Here is a 19,807-nt window from a genome sequence, read left to right as displayed (position 1 = left end):
AAAGCTAAACGAGTTGATGTAGTCTACCTGTAACTTCTAAATAAAAAAGTAAGCTTATCAGTTTCACAGCTTCCTTTGAGTCACATCAGTATTTTTTTTTCTGTAACTCAAGCTAGCTGTAGCTAGCTGCTCTAAGGCCTCACCTGTGCTAATTCGAGTCACTGAGCTGGACATCTCAATGTCTACTTTTGGAGTATTTTTTTATGGAAATATCTGACTCATAGCTTGGTATGCATCACTTTCACTTCTGGTATTATATAGAATACATATTATTATATGGATATATAGCACTAATTAGCATATGCCTGAGTGAAAGCTACAATCTCTATGGTCCTTGATTCAAAAACTTGTTTTAGCAGTAAGAACTTAAAGATCTGTACAATTGGCCATTATATTTTTCATCCATTCTGTTGCAGATTTGTGCTTTCAATTGTTTTTACATGAGCCAGTTTGAGGCTAGCTTTAGCTGTCAGACAGATAGCCTCACATTTGACTTGAGGGTAATTTGGTATACAGAGGAGTTCATGGCCGTGTGAGTGACTGCACGGTGCCCTGGTTGAATAAAAGAATGAAGTCAGTGTTAGCCAATGAGTGTGCTGTTTCTCAGTCAAATATGCGTATTGCTCACATCCCATTTCAAAACACAAAGAACATTGAAAAGCTTCAGACTGGATTTTCACAAAACATCTAATCTTTGTATGTCTGCTAGCTAGCAAGCTTGCATACTGCTAACTTTGCCCAAATTTGTCAATCCTCTTTATTATAGCAGTCTGTATACTTAAGACAACAATGAAGTGCTACACTGAACATTTTAATGAAAGTGAAGTATCTTGGATCATATTCTCCTTCGTACCTTTCTGAGATAAAGCATTTTAACTGGCAAGCTAGCACTGAAAATATTAATTTGTTAGTGCTAATAGATTGATGCAGTCAGTAGACACAATTATTTTCTTTATTGGCCATTTCTTATTTCATGCATTAAAAGGAAAACTGCAAGCAACCACAGACTAATGACAGAAAAACACACAATAAGCCATAAAAATGCAATGGAAATGGAAAATACATCCAAGATTATTTGGTGCAAGGTGAATTCACCAATTCATCGATACACATCAAGATGCGTCAGTGCAGTTCAATGTATCAGTTAATTCCTCTTCCTTCGTGTTGATGGCTGTGAAAGTAACAAAGAACTCTTTATGTAACACCCGCCCTCCCCTCCACACCTGTGACTATGGTCAGAACACCAGCTCTCATAATCCTACCTCAGTCAACCCTACAACGGGAACACCAGAAACCCAGAGAAGGTGGAGTACTTCCACCCTCCCATTAGGTTCCCCCGCTCCAGTTTGAGGTAAGCCTTGTCCCCCCTCTCCATAATCACCAGACCCGCATTGGTGGCAGCTTCCCTGGTCACATCCTGGTCGCCTGCGAAGGCTGAGATCACAGGCCAGCCATTGAGAACCAAACTCACCTGGGAAAGCAGGATGTAAGATTTGTACGGAAAGTTTGGTTAGAAGACAGTGTTTGGTTACAGTACATACAGTATCCTGTATGTACTGTATCCTAAAACCTCCACATCAGTGCTGGTACAGGAGTAGAAGAAGTAAAAACTGAATGAAATCACATTCAGAAACTCTTCCTCTGTATAATCTGTGAATTATTCTCTCTGCACTATCATTAAAATAGCAGTAAGAAGTAAAACTGCACTCATGTTCTCAACTCTGGAGGCAGAGGCACAAAGTTCAATGTGATGTGTACAACTGCGACTTCATTTTTGTCGTACAGCGCAATCGCGAAAGTGAGGATAGCGTCCATAAATGGACGATTAGAAGTAAAGCTACACAGGGAAACAACCAGCTCCACTGAAATAACACTGAGATGACTGTAAATTCATTCACAGATATTAAGTCAGGGGACTGAGGCTGTTTGTGGTGAAAGATATTATTTTTAGTTATAGTTGTATTTTAACCTCCTAGGACCTGGCATCCAGATATGTGGACATCACATTTTGGGTTATTTAGATCAAAATACTCAATTTTGCTCTACAAGGGCCTGATATCCACTTAAGAGGACATTATACTGCTACTGTTCTATCAAAATTTTAAACGAATATCCTCATATGTGGCTCTCATTTTTCTTAGAAACAAAAATCAGGTAAAAAGAAAAATCTGGTAATTCTTTGTTTTTCCATTCATCGGGTCCCAATCAGCCCAAATATCAAAGAGAAATTAAAAATGCATGCAGTGGAAGAGTTCAGGTCTTAGGAGGTTAAAGGAACACAACCTTTAGTGGCCTTGTGAATGAGTGCATGTAAAACAGAATCAGGTATGTTTGGACGCTGATGCAGTTTTGATGATTGTGTCTATACATCAGTAGAATCTGGTACTGTGTGGACATCACAGAAGAACCAGACTTTAGCACCTCTCTGTCTGTTGTTAATTCACAAACCTTAGAACAGCAATAAGTCTAACTTTTCTTTGAGAAACAAACAGATCCGTTCAGTGTTACGTGACGCTTTTACATTTTTGTTCTTACTTGTATCGTCTGCCGGTTGTAAACTTTGACAACATGAAAGCTGAAACTGTAGACTCCTTTTCTGGGTGCCACAAAGATGCTTGTTGCTGGATCGAAATGGCTGCCAACGTTCACTATGATCTAAGAAGGAAAAGAGAGCAGCAAAGAGTTTCACAAATTCAACCAACCAACTAGCCACAAATGTGTAATCCATAATCTTTCACTGAGCCTCCACTGTGGTTTATTATTCTTATTTTTCTGACCTAAATTTTTCTAATGTTTCTCTTTTACAAGAAAGTTGGTCTGCTCGTCCTCGCAGGAGAACAAGAAAAGGAGGGAGAGAACTGGCAGTGAGTCACTCTGTCGTAATAATGCTTTTCTGTGAAGGCCTTTTTTCTGTTTGTACAGTGTGATCAGTAACTGGGGACTTTGATGGCAATAAATCAAGTTTAGTAACAGCAGAAGAGGCTGTATCTATAAATGGCGATGGCAGTCTGTTCTGGTTATTATAAAACTGGCTGGTTGGTCAGTTCACCACATTGGTTTCTCAGTAAACTGTCTATGCATGAGATTTTCTCACAGACATCAATGCTCCTCTTTTATCGACTGTTTCTTGTAGTCTTATTTGAGAGTCCTGAAAGTCATGCAAACTGTAACTTGCAAAATTTGCCTGCTGACCTGCTATTTCTATGTATATGGATAGAGGTCTTTAGTGTAGTGGTTTACCTAACAAGCTGGAGACAAAATTAAAACGACAAGGTTGAGATGGTTTGGACTTGTGCAGAGGAGAGATAGGGGACAAAGGGAATGAATATGGGGAAAGGGAAGCCCACAGAGTAGGTTCGTGGGTGTAGTGAAGGAGGACACGCAGAGGGTTGGTGTGACAGAGGAGGATGGTAAGGATGGAGTGAGATGGAGACAGAGGAGGAGACAGATGATCCACTGTAGTGATCCCTAAATGGAGCAGCCAAAAGAAGAATGGCCTGCATTTGTATAGCGCCTTTCTAGTCCCTAAGGACCCCAAAGCACTTCACGCTACATTCAGTCATTCACCCATTCACACACAGATGGCAAGCCACACTGTAGCCACAGCTGCCCTGGGGCGCACTGACAGAGGCGAGGCTGCCGGACACTGGCTCCACCGGGCCCTCTGACCACCACCAGTAGGCAAACGTGGGGTTAGTATCTTGCCCAAGGATATTTGGCATGCAGTCAGGAGGGAGCCTGGGATCAAACCACCAACCTTCTGATTAGTGGCTGACTTGCTCTGCCACCTGAGCTACAGCCACCCCAGAAGGAGGTTTACATCTAACAAGCCAGAAATCTCAGTTTGATCCTGGGTGGAGACACAAATCTCTTTGTGGTTACATCAGGAAGTGCATCTGGTGTAAAAATCTGCCAAATCAAACATGCAGAGCTATCTGCTGTGGTGGCTCCTTGCAAATAATGGAGCTGACGTAGATTCTACACAGAGGTTTTTAGTTTTTAGTTGGGACCTATTGTCCCAGGTTTGCAGTTTATTTATATTTTTACTTTTTTATTCCACTATGAAAATTCACCTGTGCACAAAGGGACATAAGCTCAGAGGCTGAATGACCTACACATACATTTATTTATTTAAGTTGATTAATTTAGGGGGTTTAGAAATACACTTTATCTTTTACTTATTTAAAAGCTTCCTCAGTTTTAAGTTGGAAATTTTGAAACAAAGATAATCTGGTCTGGTATACAAATGTGTCGTCAGTGGTTTCCATCTTTCTGTGTCCAAACAAATGCATGTTTCCTTTGCGCTGTTTCCTTGTGTGATGCTTATTTAATATTTGCATTAATTTCTGTATCATTCCTTTTTGGTTGTTTCCTGTCTTACTTTGAAAGTTTGTTTTCTTTCCTCTCCTGTGTTAGTTTTGTTTACTGTCCTTCCTTGTCCTGTTGGCCATTCCCTAATCAGCTCTCAGTCTTTGTCACAGTGTCTATGCTTCCCCGCATGTTTCTCTGTGTTGACTGGACTTCTGTTTGACATTTTGGATATTTTTTTTTAAATAAAATACTAGCTTTCTGCCTGCAGTGTCCAGGATTTGGATCCTCTCCAGATTCAATACAAAATGAGGTCTATGTCCTTTGAAACATAAGTTTCTGTTGACCGTTTTTAGAGTGCAGCAGAAGGTGAAGCGTCATTTTTGGTTGAACTCGTGAAATTCAACCAAAACCTTAACTTGCACCACACCTTTCCAAAAACAAGCCTTAAAACCCACCTGGTCAAAGTAGATGGTCATGGTTCGGTTGCTCATCTCTGAGGGTTCGTGGTTGGTGTTACGAATGGCCGAAAATGCCACCCGCCCAGTTCCTGACCTCACTGACATGCCCAGGGCATTACCTGACGGCTCCGCCGATGGGGTGGAGTCGCACACCACCAGACACTTTCCCTCCAACACGATCGGCTCCGTGTCATTCTGGCAGCTGACCTCGGAGGGCCCCCGGTGGACGAGCAGCAGCAGTCCAACGACAAAGACGGAGTGGGCATCAAGGTAGAGTGCAGGGGTAAATGACAGACAAGACATCTTTTTTTTCTTCGCGTTTCTACTGCAGAATGGTCACCACAGCTCTTTAGCGAGACTCTTCTTGGCGCGCACCTCACTTTACCAGCAGGGTCATAATTTCACCTGGAAAGAAAACATCAGCCAGGGCTTTGTCTCATCTCTTTGGAGATTAAACGATTCAGGGACTCCTCAGCTGGCTTACTACAACTGACAGGAAGTCCATAAATGCGCGGAATAAGTGGTGGCGTCCGGTCCCTCACACCAGGGCAGGAGTGGCCATCAGCCAAGTGTGCTGAGTCAGAAGTCCAGACTGGATTGAAGCTTCAGGCCTGCGAGTCAGTGACACAGTTATTCACATGAAAACATTGCACGAATCTCAATATGACTGGACGACCTGATCATCTTTAGTTTGCAAATAAACTTACTGGTGAACAATGGCAACAGCTGTTAAAAAACCTGAACCTTGGTGACTCCTGCCCCTAGTTTGCTTCAACAACCCATACTGTTGGAGAATCCACCATTTTTACATATGTTTAGCCCTTTAAAACAAGTTCATGCATCAAAATATTAAGTATACAAAACCACTATGCTCGTTCTTGTTCTGCGTTTTAATAACAGAACATGACGACTGAAAACAGGCTGAAAACACAGCACGGTGCTGCTGGAGAAAAGTTGTGTGCCTCAGCACAGTTAAAGTCTATCAAACCCGCACTGCTGTAAATGTAATAAAAAACCCATCCCGGTGCTCTGCCACATCACTGCTTAATTAAACGGTGAGAATATTAATAGAAAACCGCTTTATATTGAAGTAGAAAATAAATAGAAGTGATGAGGTAATGCTTTGGCCAGGAAGAGGCCCGCGTGAGCGACGCCAGCTGGACTCAGGAGGGGGTACAGCGGACTATCACAATCCCACCGCCGAGAGGCCATCTGTGGGTAAACACTCCCACTCATTCACCTCGTGCACCTTTCCAATTTAATCCCTGTCTCTCTCTTTGCACTTGCATTCCTTTACACAACCACGCTTACTATTAAAAAAGCCACTGTTTTAAGAAGCAAACACAAGAATTCAGACAGTACTTTGATAAATTATAAAAGAACCTTTTAGCATTTCCTTGTGTGACATTAGAGATGTTGCTCCGAAAAATCCTCAAAAGCATGGACAATAAGTGCAATGATAAAAAGTACAATCGCTCTAACGAGAGTGACCCTCAAAGAAAGAATCTGCAGATGCTCCATCACCCACCTTTCACGTCGTCAGCGTTGCTCCTGCAGCAACATACAGAAGCCAGCTTGGCTCAGTAAAGTTAGAGCTTCGTTTCACACTCACCTTCAGCTTTATCTCTCCTCCTCTCCCCCTCTCTCTCTCTCATTCTCTCTCTCTCACTACATCTCTGTTCCAGGGGACCCCTGCGTTCGAGCAGACGTTTAATCACATCACGAGCGTTGCCATCCTTCTGTTTTCACTGTTCCTCGAACCCACCCCCACTCTACCTTTTTCTCCCTCCTTCTCATCTAACCTCAGATATTACAGAAAATGCGCTGGGACTTAAAGGATTCATCACGAACTCACGCGTATCCCTGCTATAATTAAAAAATGTTTTTTTTTAATTAGTAAATGACTATTAATGGGTGATAGCGGGTACAAATAGCTTTTTTCCCCTTTTAAACATTCATCAATTTAGACAGGTATATCGCCATGGTAACTTATGCTGTGAACAGGGTATGTTTCGGATTAGAGATCAAGAGGTATGAAATCACCGCCTACTGATGGACCAGTGCTCCAGAAAATCACCATCCCTGAAGATTCCTCAGACTTCTGAGTGGGTGTAAATTTTTAACAGCATCTAAAGTGTTGACGTCTTCCCGATGAGCATCAGTAATAAACATTCATAGACACATCTTTATTCCCAACTTTACTGGTTTTATTTCCTTTATTGTTCCATAAATATCCTAAAACAGAGCAGGTACTTGCAGTATTTTTATGTAGTTGTGGATCTAATTCACTCAGAGAGTTACATTTATTCTTTACTCTCAGATCATTAAAGACACTCAAGCCTGCAGCTGAGAATAAAAAGTAAAACTTGCTCGACATTAATTTAATTACATACTTTACTGTAATCCATCAGACTGTGCTTTGTCCAAATGAGAGAGCTCTGTTAGAGAGATACGTTAATTTACACAGTTTGTATTTTTCCCTTTTTTTCCTGCCTTTCAAAAAGCTAAAATGTGTTAGCATAGTGGCGCTCTTCCAGTCTTTCTCACCAAAGTGTTTAAAGTGCTCACACATTCATTCTGTTTTTAATACTAAACTACTGCGCAGAGCTTTTCCTCGCACACACACCCACGCTGCAGCTTTGTCTTTCAGTCCGCATTGTGTGTTTAACCTCTACACCACCATTTGTGATTGGTCACATACTGACACCTGCTCAGTGGAAACACTGAGTTAACTTATCATGTTGATAACCAGCTTTGTGTGTCCGCTTATCCTGATTGTCAATGTTAGGTTCAGCACACTCGGGGTATTTTCCATTATCTGGATCTGCTCACTGTGACTCAGAACAGGGCCCAGGCCTAGTAAAATGAGCAGAGCAACAATTATAGGAGGGAGGAACAAAACCATAAAGATGCCGAGTACTTACGTCTGCTCACATCCAGCAGAACTGTGCTCTGACGTCAGACTCAGAATCGCTTAAATATTTATAATACTCTGTTACTGTTTGATGTAATTTTTTTTACTGAACACACACCACATCTGTTTAATCCTTTTTCTGTTAACAGGGTCTAAATAAACTTTTAACTAACTGTTATATGACCTGTGCACATTTTTTTGTTTGCATGATGGGTCTGATGGTGGATGATCTCTATCATATGGTTCAGTGTTTCTAAGGAGGTAATAAAGGAAGCACTAAAGCATGTTTTTAAGTAGTTACAGGAGCTCTTATGAGGCCTTCTGGATCATGCACTCATAGGGCCCTCTGTTGATGTGATCTGTGTGTGTACTGAGGTGCCGGGATTTATGTTTTACTGTGTGCAAGTGCAGGAAAATAAGTTGTTCAGTTTGTTGTCTGGGCACTGATATAGGATATGTTTCAGGGTGAGCTTTAGGTACTTTCAGCACAAATGTGATGAAATGCAAGAGTTTTTAAAGTCAGAACGTCTCAGTATGCCTTAGAAGAAACCAAAAATTAAAATGTATATTCTGACAAACCTGTCTGATGACAGAACATCTGAACAACAACGTCTGAAAAATACAAAAAACAAATACTAATTCAAGGCCTTAATGTTCAAACATTAAAGCTGGATTTCTCCTCTATGTGAAGCCTGATGTGTGTGTCATAATACATAATGAATATAATGGTGAGGTGCAGCTTATTTAGACCTCACATTAAAATATACAACAAATCAGCTTCCTTCAAAATAACAGGACCCAAAAACGCATATTTGAGTTTTGTTTGTTTTTCTTTTTTTCCCCCAAAAAACTAGAATTTATTTTCAGTTTCAACTTTTGCATCTCAAGTACAGTAAATACTAGTCTAGTAGTATTTTGTGAAGATTTGAATAATAAAAGTTAAAAACCCACTTTGCACACACTTCATGACAGAGAGAGCAAAACTTACTCCCATCTTACAGGCTGTACAGGTTATGCTAGGGTTTGCACACTCAAACAGAAGTAACTTGCTATGTTAGCCAGTGGCAGGGTTGCTTAATAACATTGTGCACACTGTTCACATCACCTGTGGAACAAAGACGCATGCGTGAGACGAGTGTTAGTGCCTCTTGCAGCTGGACTGCCTGCTAACTCAGACATGTGACATGTGGTTTCTGTAGGAACAACCATTTTAATCATCTAGGGGAAGCACAGGAATGAGATCTAAAACATTAGTTAGCGTCACATCATACGGTTAAATCGATGCCTGTGTCCTGTTCTTCCCTGACACCTCCCTCGAGAGGACAGATAACCAGCGGGGCCACGTTTCTCCCGTTGTTTTGAACACAGGGGTTGAAATACGGGTAGAGAGGCTCACTGAAGCTGCATCCACCGTAAGTATAAATGTGAGTCTTTGCCTCTGCGTCATAGAAGGACACCGACCTTTCCTCATAGTCCAGGAATATGCTGACTTTCTTGGGGATTTCGTGAAGGTTGAGGGTGACCGAGGGCCCGGCGCAGGCGCTCAGACTGCCACCTTTTCGCCGGCAGATGGCCCAGTAACCGTTTTCAGGACGAACTGTGATGGCACCTTTCCTGTTGATGGACTCCTGGGCCACACCAAGATCCCAGTCTGATTTATCCCCAACCTGAAACACGGTGTACAAAGAATTAGATGGAAAAAGCAAGAGGAAGAGAAAATAATAACCACTATGAATAATAGCTTTTCCCCCCAGTTGTGTTGAAAACTACATTACTTTCTTTATATTTTGCTAAGAAAATGGGACATTGGTGAAGAGATTTATTAAATTGTGCAATCATACATGTAAATACAGTATATAATGCAAAAACATCAACTGAAGGGCTAGAAGCATCTCTGGTATTTGTTGGATTTTTTTTCTATTTCTTAAGGACATGACTTCCAGATCCTGATCCCACCTGAACTACCCAGTAGCGTCTTCCAAATGTGAAGCTTTGTTTCCCCAAAATGCAGACGCAGGAGTCAAACCGCTGGGGACTGTCTGGGAGCAGAGTCTTCTTCTTCTGGCTGGCGAGGCTCACCTGAGGATCAACAATGGGCTCATCATCGCTGCCAAAGAAACTTTCATTCTGAATCTCCTTCTCCACTTGAGCATAAAAAGCTTACAAAATCAGCATGTCCATCTAAGTGTGTTTACTGTTATCGTGATAGAGTCAGTGATTATAGGCTGATACCTTCTTTTTATCTGGGGACAGGACCAGCCAGCCTGAAGCTGTCTCGGGATCCAGGGTCACATTGACTGCAGATACAAGAAGAAAACAGCAGGTCAGGTACTGATGAAGCTCAAAAAAAATTTATAGGAAAAACTGTCTCACTATATATTTGTGATCATACCTGCATATGCACTCATCTTGTCCACTTCTGCATGACAAAGAAGTTAAAGAATTAGATAATATATTTATTTTTACAATGATTTGTTGTCCATGTTGCTGTAGGGTTACTCACCCTCTGCTGAGAGTTTGTTTGCAACTTCCTGGCACATGTTCCCCAGCATAGAAACGGCTCTCCTGACCATCCCCAGGGAGTTATCAGAGTGCACTGCCACCTCTGACCAATCTCTGGTGGCCGGGAGCCTGCTCAGAGACGGGAAACTCTAAAAGCAGAAGGGAGCTTTTTGTGAGCACCAGCTTTAAGATGCGGATGCAGCAGAGAGACGGTAAAATGCAGCAGATAAATCTGACCTGTAGGAGGTGGAGCGAGCTCCGCGTGAGCTCCAGGTGCTGCAGCTCGCTGCTCCTCGTCTGCAGTTCGTGGATTTCCTTCTCCAGCTCTTCGAGCAGCTCCTCAGCTTTCCTCTCGGCTTCCAGCTGCCTCTCCTCGAGATCCTTGGCGAGCTCGGCCTGCTGCCTCTCGATGGCGGTTATCAGCATGCTGCAGATCTGAGAACTGCTCTGGATCTCTCTCTCTGTGGCCCTCTATTGATTAAAATGATCAACTAGATAAATAAATAAACTGATAAATGAACTACTTGGTTGCAAGCCTGACTTTTTGAACCAATCAACGACCTACTTTGCTTAGATCCACTGGACTTTTGATGTCTTCCATTTTTTTCAGCCTGTCCTGGATCATCTGTTGGATGTCGGACTTTGTCTCCCTCAGATTCATCTGGAGAAGATCAAACAATGTAAAAATGAGACAGCGAGAAGAAGAACACACAAAAATCTGTGAGCTCAGGAAACCCCCCCTCCCTCCCAAAAAACGCAGGGCAAAGGAAGAAGCTTTTCCCTCACCTTCACCCTCCTGCTCTCCTTCTCCATGGGGACAATCTTGTGGTGCTTGTGGTCGCCCTCTGTGCATTTCGAGCACACAGTTGTGTGATCCTGCTTGCAGAACATCGTCAGGGGCTTGTTGTGCTTTCTGCACAGGTGGCTGGTGTTGAAGATTGCTGGATCTGTGAGGCAGTGTCTCTGCAGCGCTGGATCTCTCTGGTGAGGCACGAGGTGAATCTCACAGTAAGACGCCTGACACACCAGGCACGACTTCACCGACGGCGCCTTGTTCCCGTGGCAGATGTCACAGGGCACGTCTTCACGGTCTGATAGCTGGTGTGCCGGGGGCTTGACGTCCTCCCCATGCATCAGTGTGGGTGACAAAGACCTTTTGAAGATAATGTTAAATATCATTGAATATATTCAAATATATCTGCCATCTGGAAGAGAACACAAAACGGAACAAGACAATAAATTCAAATTAAGGGACTCTGGTGTGCCAGAAACACAATGCATAGCCAGCTGGACATGGTGTAAACATGCACTGTATGTGACATTGCACTTCATGGTCAATATATGTGGCATTTAAGGTAGAGTAAGGCTCTATAATCAAGTTAGGTTGGATATTAGCCAAATTAAGATATGTCGGTTTCCTTGTGAAAGTTTTTAATAGAGCTAACTTCTTGGCTAATGCTAACTAAATGGGCAGACAACGTGATTGGTCAGTTGATCCTGGATCTGCTTCCTACTCCACAGCCATGAAACCACACACAATTAAAGCAGTTTTAAGAAATTAATTCTAATTCAGCATCGTGAATGCAGGGACTGGTGTACAAACATTTACTGTATGTCTCTCATTTTGTATATTATTATCGCTATTTATTTATTTTTAACACCGTACATTACCGCCCTCACTTTTGTTGCACTTGTACATTGGCAATAAAGATACTGGGATTGGGACACAAAGAGTATGGAAGTAAAACAGACCTTTTAAAGAATTCAATCATGTCGGAAAAAGCTCGGTTGATCCTCAGCTCCGGTCGCTCTTTGAACGTCTCTTTGCACAGCGGACATTCCGACTTGTCCTTCGTGTCCCAGTAGCCTTCGATGCAATCCAGGCAGAAGTTGTGTCCACACGGGATTGAGACGGGATCCGTGTAGGTGTCCAGGCAGATGCAGCACCGGAACTGATTCTCCAATGGTACCGAGGCCATGTTTGTCACTGGAAAATACCACAAAAAGAGTCAGTCCTGTCTGTCCTGTTTGCAGATGGTAGCTGGAGGCATAGTTCAAAAGTATATTTAACATCTTGACAGATCCTGGCAGCCTTTTTCTTTTTTTGTGTTGTGGTTGATTTGTTTTGAATCACATGTCAAATATGTGAGATCACATGTCTGCTCAAGATAATAGACTCTGGATTGTTTTTGTCTGCTTTAAATAGAAAACTTGAAGTCTGAAACTGCTGCTTTATCCATCCTTTCATTAAATTTAAAACATCCATTTTTGTTTTTGAGTCAAAAAGCAATGAAAGCTCGCAGTAACAGAGCAATAAAAAGTCCCAACACAGACTGCAAACTACAGATGAACCTCATTTAATGGTGTTAACTGAGCTGTGATCATGTAACGTCTGGTTCTGCTTCTACCAGCCAAAAAAGCTGCAGAATGGATTTTAAGATCATCATTGAAGACGTCTAGAGGGGACCTAAATCTGACTATTTGTTTCCAACAAATATTCCAACATGTTGCACCAACAAAAAATCAAGACAAAGTGCACTTTTACAAATACTCAGTGTGAATACTGCAATAAAAGTGTGTCATGTTACAGAGGCACCACTTACACTTAACAGACTAGTTTGTTTCCACTTTTAGCGCAATATGTCGCTTTGAATCATACTTTGCAAATCGGCTCTTTTTCAGGACAGGTTCAGTTGTTTTAAGCTCCCTGTGCTGATTGTTCGACTTCTTACTGCTCATTATTCCAACACACCACAGAGGGATCACCCACCCAGCACAAGTATTTTCTATATTTACCAATGCGTATAAAATACTGAAACTCAGACAGATTGTTGTAGATTCCTGTTTCCCACACCAGAAAACTGACCTTAAAAACCTAAATGCGACTGATTAAGTAGCTCATTTTTGTTGTGTTGTTTTAAAACATGTTTCTAACCATTCATGCCATTTACTATAACTCAGTAACTACATTTTTGAGTAAAAGTAATCTGATACATTTAAAGAAAAGCCTCAACTTGGTATACATTGTTTCCTCTCACAGTTTACAGTTTCATCTTCCAGTTTCTGCAGTGTAATAATAATAACATTGTACCTGTTTGGGTGGACATGCTGGCAGCCCCGATCCTCACAGATGCAGCTCGTACTGTGTAGTTCACATTCAGCCTACAGACACTTAAATACTCCTCACAGGTGCTCTTTGTTTGTGCTGAGATTATTTACACGAGCTCCTCCCTGAGTTCATTCTCGCAGGTTTTGCAGTCAGTCTGGTGTTTCTGGTTCTTCAGCTTCAGCTGCTGACTCCACTGTAGGTAATCCATAGCAAGAAATAAGGCGCAGTGATTGAGCAAACAGAGGTTAAAGCAGGGACTATCACATGTTTATATTGATTAAACATAATGATATAGAATAAAACAAAAAGTACTGTCACAGTAACTACTTACAGTAAAATCTCAGTAAATACAATTTAATAATATTGTTCAGAATAGTTTTCTCTTCTTTTCTGTGTAATTCATAGAAGGTTAACAAACTTAAATGCTTTTTAGTTTTAACTAACTTGCATTTTTGTCACATGACACAAGTTCGCCTTTGCACCCGCAGCTCGTTTAACCTCGGATCTTGAAAATCGATGCAGAGGAGGAGCCGTCTATGAGCATGCACATCACAGATTTGTTGCTTTGTCAGGTCGCAAGTGGCAACTTCAGCTTATCAGCTCCGAGTTGCAGAAAGATTTTCAGAGAGCCAAACCGGTTTTGTAGAGCTCCATCTTATCTTTGAGAGAAGAATAAACAGAACACCCCGGCTCAGTCACACATTGGAGGGAACGTTGGTCCTTCTCTGTGTGCCATCATACAATGTGTCTGTCAGTTCCAGCAGACTCAGTTGCAGATTAATGATGCGTATTGTGCATTAATCTGAAGTTAATCATTAATATTAGTAATTATTATTTAGTGTGCACACTAACTTCATGATGTTGCAAGTGCCATTTATCAAGTGTCCTGCACAAAGTTTTATCAGCGCTTAGGGGAAAAAAAAGGAAATATTTCCCAATATTGGCTTTTTCAGAGGTGTGTTCTCTCTGTTCTTAGTTTAGTTTCAATTCACATGAAATTGAAACTTCTAGCGACTCTGGTACACACCAAAGCTATCTGTGCAACATGATGAGATTTCTTACACTGAATAACATCGAATTCGAATTAATATCAAAATCTTGTAGAACTCTCTGTGTCCTTTTGTCACTTTAGCACTAAATCTTTTCTCTTGTTCTGGTTAACACTCGCTCCATCGTCAGCTCAGAGGACAAAATCTAAGATCAACCAGAAAAACAAAATCCTTCAAAATCAAAACCTAAAACTCAGGCCAGCCGTAGGAAAGACACAGTACGTGTTCATTTGCATTCATTTATCAATCATTCAAGTCACTTATGCACATGTACACAGCTGTGCTCAAATAAATGAGTCACGTCCACACAATGAGTCCAGCTGAACGTCTTGTGTGTAAAGCGGAGTGTTTAAAGGTATGTTATGAATAAACGGTCAGATTAATTATTAATGTGTCTTTGTTGTATTATTACATAAGCAACGTTTCACTGTTTGCATCTTGATGAAGTACACAGAGCTCAGTATTACACATAATAATGTTCTTATATAATATAATCTTATATAAGTGATGCCACTGTTACCCCTGTTCACATATCTTATTTAGGAACAGCAAAACCAGTGTGTTTGGATCCTTAAACATCTTAGTAACAGGAAGGAAGTGGGACAAGGAGCATTTTTTGAATTACTAAATTGCCACTGAACAGAACAGGAAGCTCATTTGTTAAAATGTGATGCTAAGGTGCTCTGACCAAGCTCTGCACGTTACTACGTTTTGGAAGTGATGTATGACCACAGCAGGCTGCACAGTGTCCGGAGAGGAACGGCTGCTCCCAATTTTCAGGAGTCCATTCAATACTTGTTGACACAAATCACCGGTGCAGCCTCATGTTGGTTCAGTGTGAAGTAGCAGTAGTTCAGCTGATGAAGAAAACTCTGAACACAAGTAAGCGCAAAGTGAAGTACTTCAACATTGCTCTACACGTACTTTTTCCTTGTTACTGTTTCAGTCAACAAACCACAAGATCTCATCAAAAGGCACGAACATAAAACAGCCCACAGCGTTGTGCTAACCTGACTCACATCTGAAGAATGTTTAATGTTCCCGGCGCTGCCAAAACCTCCACATACCAGCTGGATCAGGTGATACCTGGTCGTGGTTACAGATCAGGAAACATCCCTACCTCACAACATGAAGCAGACATTATCACCAGGTTGAAATGGGGGCCTTTTCTTAATTTAGATCCAGCTTTTATATTGTTTAGATCAGATGTGTCATTTGTTGTTAGCTCACCTGAATAAGAGAAACAAACTTGTAAAGAGAGAGCAGGTTTTGCCTCTCAGACCTCTTATACTTACACACCTGCTCTACTGCTAACACAAGGATCTAATTGGCCAATCAGATGGAAGTAACTGAGGGCATTTAGGCATGTAGGCATATAGACATGGTCAAGGTGACCTGAGAGAACTCCTGATTGAGGGCCTTCGGTGTGAGCCTTGAGTCTTAATACAGATTTATTATCTGAAACAAACACAAGACCTTAGCTAAATGTTCTCAGCATGTAACATGTGGTTAATGTTGTGAACAAGATTATATTTAATCCAAGCAACAATCTTTATCTTGTCTTAACTAAGAAAAAAATATCAATATTTTGCATTTTTACACAGGATACAGACTCTGGCCTTCAGTCTGAAAGTCTGGTAGTTTAACCATTAACACACATCATGTTTCGTTAACCAATAATAAGCTTTGTACACTTACAGACCACTTTATTAGAAACACATGTGCACCTGCTCACTGATGCAGTCATGTGGCAGCACCGAGAGTCCTAAACTCCTGCCGACAGACGTGAAGAGCTGCAGTTAATGTTCACATCCAAGATCAGAAAGGTGAAAACACAAGATCGCCGACTGAAACTTCATCATTAGTGACAGAACTGGCTCAACATTTAACATCAGCAGTACAAATCCATAACCCAGACATTTTGATCAGCTTAATGTCAGTGAACGAGGGGTTGAATATCAGTCAGTTTGTTATCAGTCAATTTGAAGTGGCTTTTATCAGTTTTCTCTCCCCTAGATATTGGTAATATTGGTCGACTCCTTCACCTATTAGCAGACTCGGGAGACTGCTGTCACCTCCTTTGATTATGCAAACAAGACGACTGAAACTCCTCCTCTCTAAAAACAGCAACTAAATGTAGTATGAGGGGGTCAGAGGGGCGGCGTAAGTTTTGGGTTTACACACAGGCTGATTCAGTTGGTTTAAACAACAAACTGAGGTTTGTAAATTACACAGGTATGAGTTAGAACACAGTTGCTCACAACCAAATGTAAAAAGTCCAGATTTTATTAGGTTGTCAAGCATCAACTAGGCATAACAGCCGTGTGGTGGCCTGACATTAACTTTTAGTGTACAAACTGGAGATGCCACAAAGTCTAAAACTGGTTCCATGATCAGGACAATGAGTTCACTGTGAGAGTGTCTGTGTTCACCTGAGAAGTGGGATGTGGTAGTACGGGTCATTGACAGGATGGATGAATGTGAATGCTCTAAATGTTTTTGCTTCTTTCCTGTTGAAAGAAGGAGCTGAAAGCCAAGATTGCAGAGGGTAAAGAGTCCTACAGACGGAGGCTGGAAAACAAACTGCAGGAAAACAACACTAGGGAGGTGTGGAATGGAATGCGGGCTATCACTGGCCTGAGACAAAAGAGAGGTGTTGGGATGGATGGGGACGTGGAAAGTGCTAACAACCTTAATCTGCACTTCAATAGGTTTGACTGCCCTGCGTCTCCTGTTTCCACACCCAGCTCTTCTCCCCTCTCCTGCCCCCTCAGACTGTCTCACCCTGTCCCTCTCAGCAGATGACATCAAAAAAAAATTGGGCAGACTCCACTCTAGCAAAGCTGCTGGCCCTGATGGTGTCAGTCCCAGGGCCCTCAGGTGCTGTGCTTCCCAGCTGTCTGGAGTTCTACAACGGATCTTCAACATGAGCCTGGAAATGCGGAGAGTCCCATCACTCTGGAAGACATCCTGCGTGGTTCCTGTCCCTAAAAAGATCAACCCGCCGACCCTCAGTGACTACAGGCCAGTGGCTCTGACCTCACATGTCATGAAGACGCTGGAGAGACTCATCCTGAAACATCTGCGTCTGCTGGTGGAGCCTTGGCTGGACCCCCTGCAGTTTGCTTATCAACCTCGTATCGGTGTGGAGGAGGCCATCATCTACCTGCTGGACCAGGCTTATTCTCATCTGGACATTGTTGGGAGCGCTGTGAGGGTCATGTTCTTTGACTTCTCCAGTGCTTTTAACACAATCAGACCATCACTGCTGGGGAATAAGCTCATGGAAATGCAGGTGGACGCCCCACTGGTTGGTTGGATTACGGACTATTTAACAAGTCGACCACAGCATGTCTGACTAAAGAACTGCCGCTCAGATAACATCCTGAGCAGCACGGGGGCGCCGCAGGGGACGGTCCTATCACCCTTCCTCTTCACTCTCTACACATCTGACTTCAGGTACAAGTCTCAGTCATGTCATCTGCAGAAATTCTCAGATGACTCTACCATTGTGGGCTTTATCAGGGATGGACAAGAGGAGGAGTACAGGAGTGTGGTAGACAGCTTTGTCGAGTGGTGTGAGCTAAACCACCTACAACTTAACATCACAAAGACAAAGGAACTGATTATGGACTTTAGGAAGCAGGCTCCTCCTCCTACCCCTGTCACCATCAGAGGGGCTGATGTGGAAAAAAATCATCTTTTTTAAGCTTACTTCCTGCTGTTTATTTGGGAAGATAGAGAGCTTTCGATTAAGTGTTTTTTTTTTATCATTTTTTTTTTTTTTACTTGTCAACAAGGATAAATCTATGTGTACCTCTTCTATAGATAAATATGTCTGCTAGTGTAAGACTACTGTGCTGGGATGTAAGCGATTTAATAGACCTGGGAAATATTTATATAAGTGGTGTATATGCCGCTGCTTTAAATATCACTGTAAACTGTAAATTTAGTGTAAAGTGTTGTTATGGAGATCTGAGTGGCACTGGTGGGGAGTAGATTTCTGTCCCAGGCAGGGCTGGAGAGGCCACAGGGAGCACTCGTTTATTTCTTGGTGACCTGAGGTTTGTTTCGATCTGCCGAGAAAATTCAGTCAGCAAATAGTTTACAGATCACCCAGAATCCATCCAGTCCAACACATGAGCTGAAACACAAAATAAGGAGTAATCATCTGCACAAACAGAGCAGCCTGGGATGATGTCCTGGCCTGTGTCAATCAGGCGCCTGGAAAAAAGAGGAGGACATGACGATTCTCACTCTCGCAGTGGAAAAATCAGAAATTTATGAACATATTTGAGCCGTAGCCAAAATCTTGGAAAAAAACCTGCGACTGGTTCTTGTGATACAACCTGATAAAAGATGAGGAAATCAGCAAAACCGGCATCATTGTTCCTCTGGGAAAGATTTGAATGTCTGTAACAAGTCTTGTGCTGAAGCATCACAGAGACGGTGGCATTCAAATCAAAGCATGGCTAAAAAGGGAGAGCTGTCTATATACTGCATATTTGTGCTTTGTCCCTCCACAGCATTATTATACAACAGTTTTCTTTTCACAGATGCCAGTCTGGACTCTTATGCCAGACAGTCAGGATGCGATCTGTGCATCCCAGTTCAGGGTCTCATGAGGATACTGCCTTGTCTACGTCAAAAGCCCCTTCAGTGCTTTTGTCCACATTTATCACAGCTGCTGCTTAATTGTGCACTCCTCAGTGTCTGTTATACTGGAGACTGTTGTTAGTGTGGCAGTCAGGTGATGGTCAGCTGTAACCGAAACCAAAACACACATCAGGTTTAGTCAAAGCTGCAATAAATTAAAAAAAAATAAAAATAAAAATCTTTAACCCTTTGCTGTCACAGATGTGCAACATCCTGTTTGGGATCGGTGAGCAATATTTTTATTTTGACAGGAGCTCGATTGTCTCCAAATGCTTTCCGCCTTGAAGCAGTGACAGCAAAGTGGACAGTGTTCATGCCTCAGTCTGTTCCCCACCCACACACTCAGAGATGTACAGGCAGAGCAGAGCCAGTGTTTCCGGGACTTTTATCCTTCACGTGGGTTTATCTGTTAAATCACGCCACTTGCCGAATGTTTCAGTCATCAGCAGCTTTTAGTGGAGACAACAGAAAGCTACAATCACTGCTTCATTCTGCGCTTACGGTCAATAAGTTCTATGTGAATTTTAGGGCTACAGCGACACCTAGTGGTCAATAAAAATGTTACTGTGGGTCAGTGTCTGCTCCCATGTGTGCTCCACTCAACGACAAACTGCTGCTCATTTCATTCAGTCACAGTTCAGACTACAGATGTTTTTTAGGTCCACACTTAAAGAAAATATAAACTGGCAGAAAAACGATCCACATTTGAACTGACAGAATGTCACCGTACCTAACTGTGCTGTTCAGAAACTATTAGTGTACAGAAAATGAGAAAAGGAGTATTTTTTGGTACCAAAACCCTATCTTA

At 42.1% G+C, this 19,807-nt stretch overlaps 2 protein-coding genes across 3 annotated transcripts; both read right to left on the bottom strand.

Annotated features, from left to right (window-relative positions):
- Window positions 1–938: 938 nt before the first annotated feature.
- Window positions 939–6,413, bottom strand: LOC146714319 (cerebellin-1). Its single transcript, XM_085450780.1, has 4 exons — window positions 6,298–6,413; window positions 4,767–5,380; window positions 2,536–2,655; window positions 939–1,471 (listed from the first exon to the last, which is right to left on the bottom strand). The coding sequence occupies exons 2-4, from the start codon at window positions 5,070–5,072 to the stop codon at window positions 1,274–1,276; spliced, it is 624 nt and encodes a 207-aa protein (XP_085306906.1). The 5' UTR covers window positions 5,073–5,380; window positions 6,298–6,413; the 3' UTR covers window positions 939–1,273.
- A 541-nt stretch (window positions 6,414–6,954) lies between these two features.
- Window positions 6,955–15,831, bottom strand: LOC146714318 (E3 ubiquitin-protein ligase TRIM39-like). Of its 2 annotated transcripts, XM_085450778.1 has the most exons (11): window positions 13,739–15,831; window positions 13,277–13,487; window positions 11,938–12,172; window positions 10,972–11,338; window positions 10,751–10,846; window positions 10,423–10,656; window positions 10,187–10,334; window positions 10,076–10,102; window positions 9,916–9,980; window positions 9,640–9,762; window positions 6,955–9,350 (listed from the first exon to the last, which is right to left on the bottom strand). In XM_085450778.1, exons 2-11 carry the CDS (start codon window positions 13,290–13,292, stop codon window positions 8,949–8,951), a joined length of 1,713 nt encoding a protein of 570 aa, XP_085306904.1. In that variant the 5' UTR covers window positions 13,293–13,487; window positions 13,739–15,831; the 3' UTR covers window positions 6,955–8,948. The 2 variants fall into 2 exon arrangements, with proteins under 2 accessions (XP_085306904.1, XP_085306903.1); XM_085450777.1 differs by having other exon boundaries at window positions 13,277–15,831.
- Between the last annotated feature and the right edge of the window lie 3,976 nt (window positions 15,832–19,807).

This window comes from Copadichromis virginalis, linkage group LG3, assembly GCF_057382275.1.
Source record: "Copadichromis virginalis isolate Kocher_CV1m ecotype Utaka linkage group LG3, C_Virginalis_male_GT1.1, whole genome shotgun sequence".
Classification (NCBI taxonomy): Eukaryota; Metazoa; Chordata; class Actinopteri; order Cichliformes; family Cichlidae; genus Copadichromis; species Copadichromis virginalis.
Note: the sequence above shows the minus strand (reverse complement) of the source record. Positions and strands in the feature narration are given on the sequence as shown.

Bases quoted from the DNA above. Each gene is read 5' to 3' on its own strand.
- LOC146714319 (XM_085450780.1), bottom strand. From the start codon at position 5,072: ATGTCTTGTCTGTCATTTACCCCTGCACTCTACCTTGATGCCCACTCC. The intron at 2,656-4,766 runs GTGGGTTTTAAG...TTTCCTTCTTAG, and splicing joins TGACCATCTACTTTGACCAG to ATCATAGTGAACGTTGGCAG. The intron at 1,472-2,535 runs GTAAGAACAAAA...CTGCTTTCCCAG, and splicing joins ACAACCGGCAGACGATACAA to GTGAGTTTGGTTCTCAATGG.
- LOC146714318 (XM_085450777.1), bottom strand. The intron at 10,847-10,971 runs GTGAGGGAAAAG...GATCTTCTCCAG, and splicing joins AGGAGAGCAGGAGGGTGAAG to ATGAATCTGAGGGAGACAAA. The intron at 9,351-9,639 runs GTGGGATCAGGA...ACCGTGTTTCAG, and splicing joins GACGCTACTGGGTAGTTCAG to GTTGGGGATAAATCAGACTG.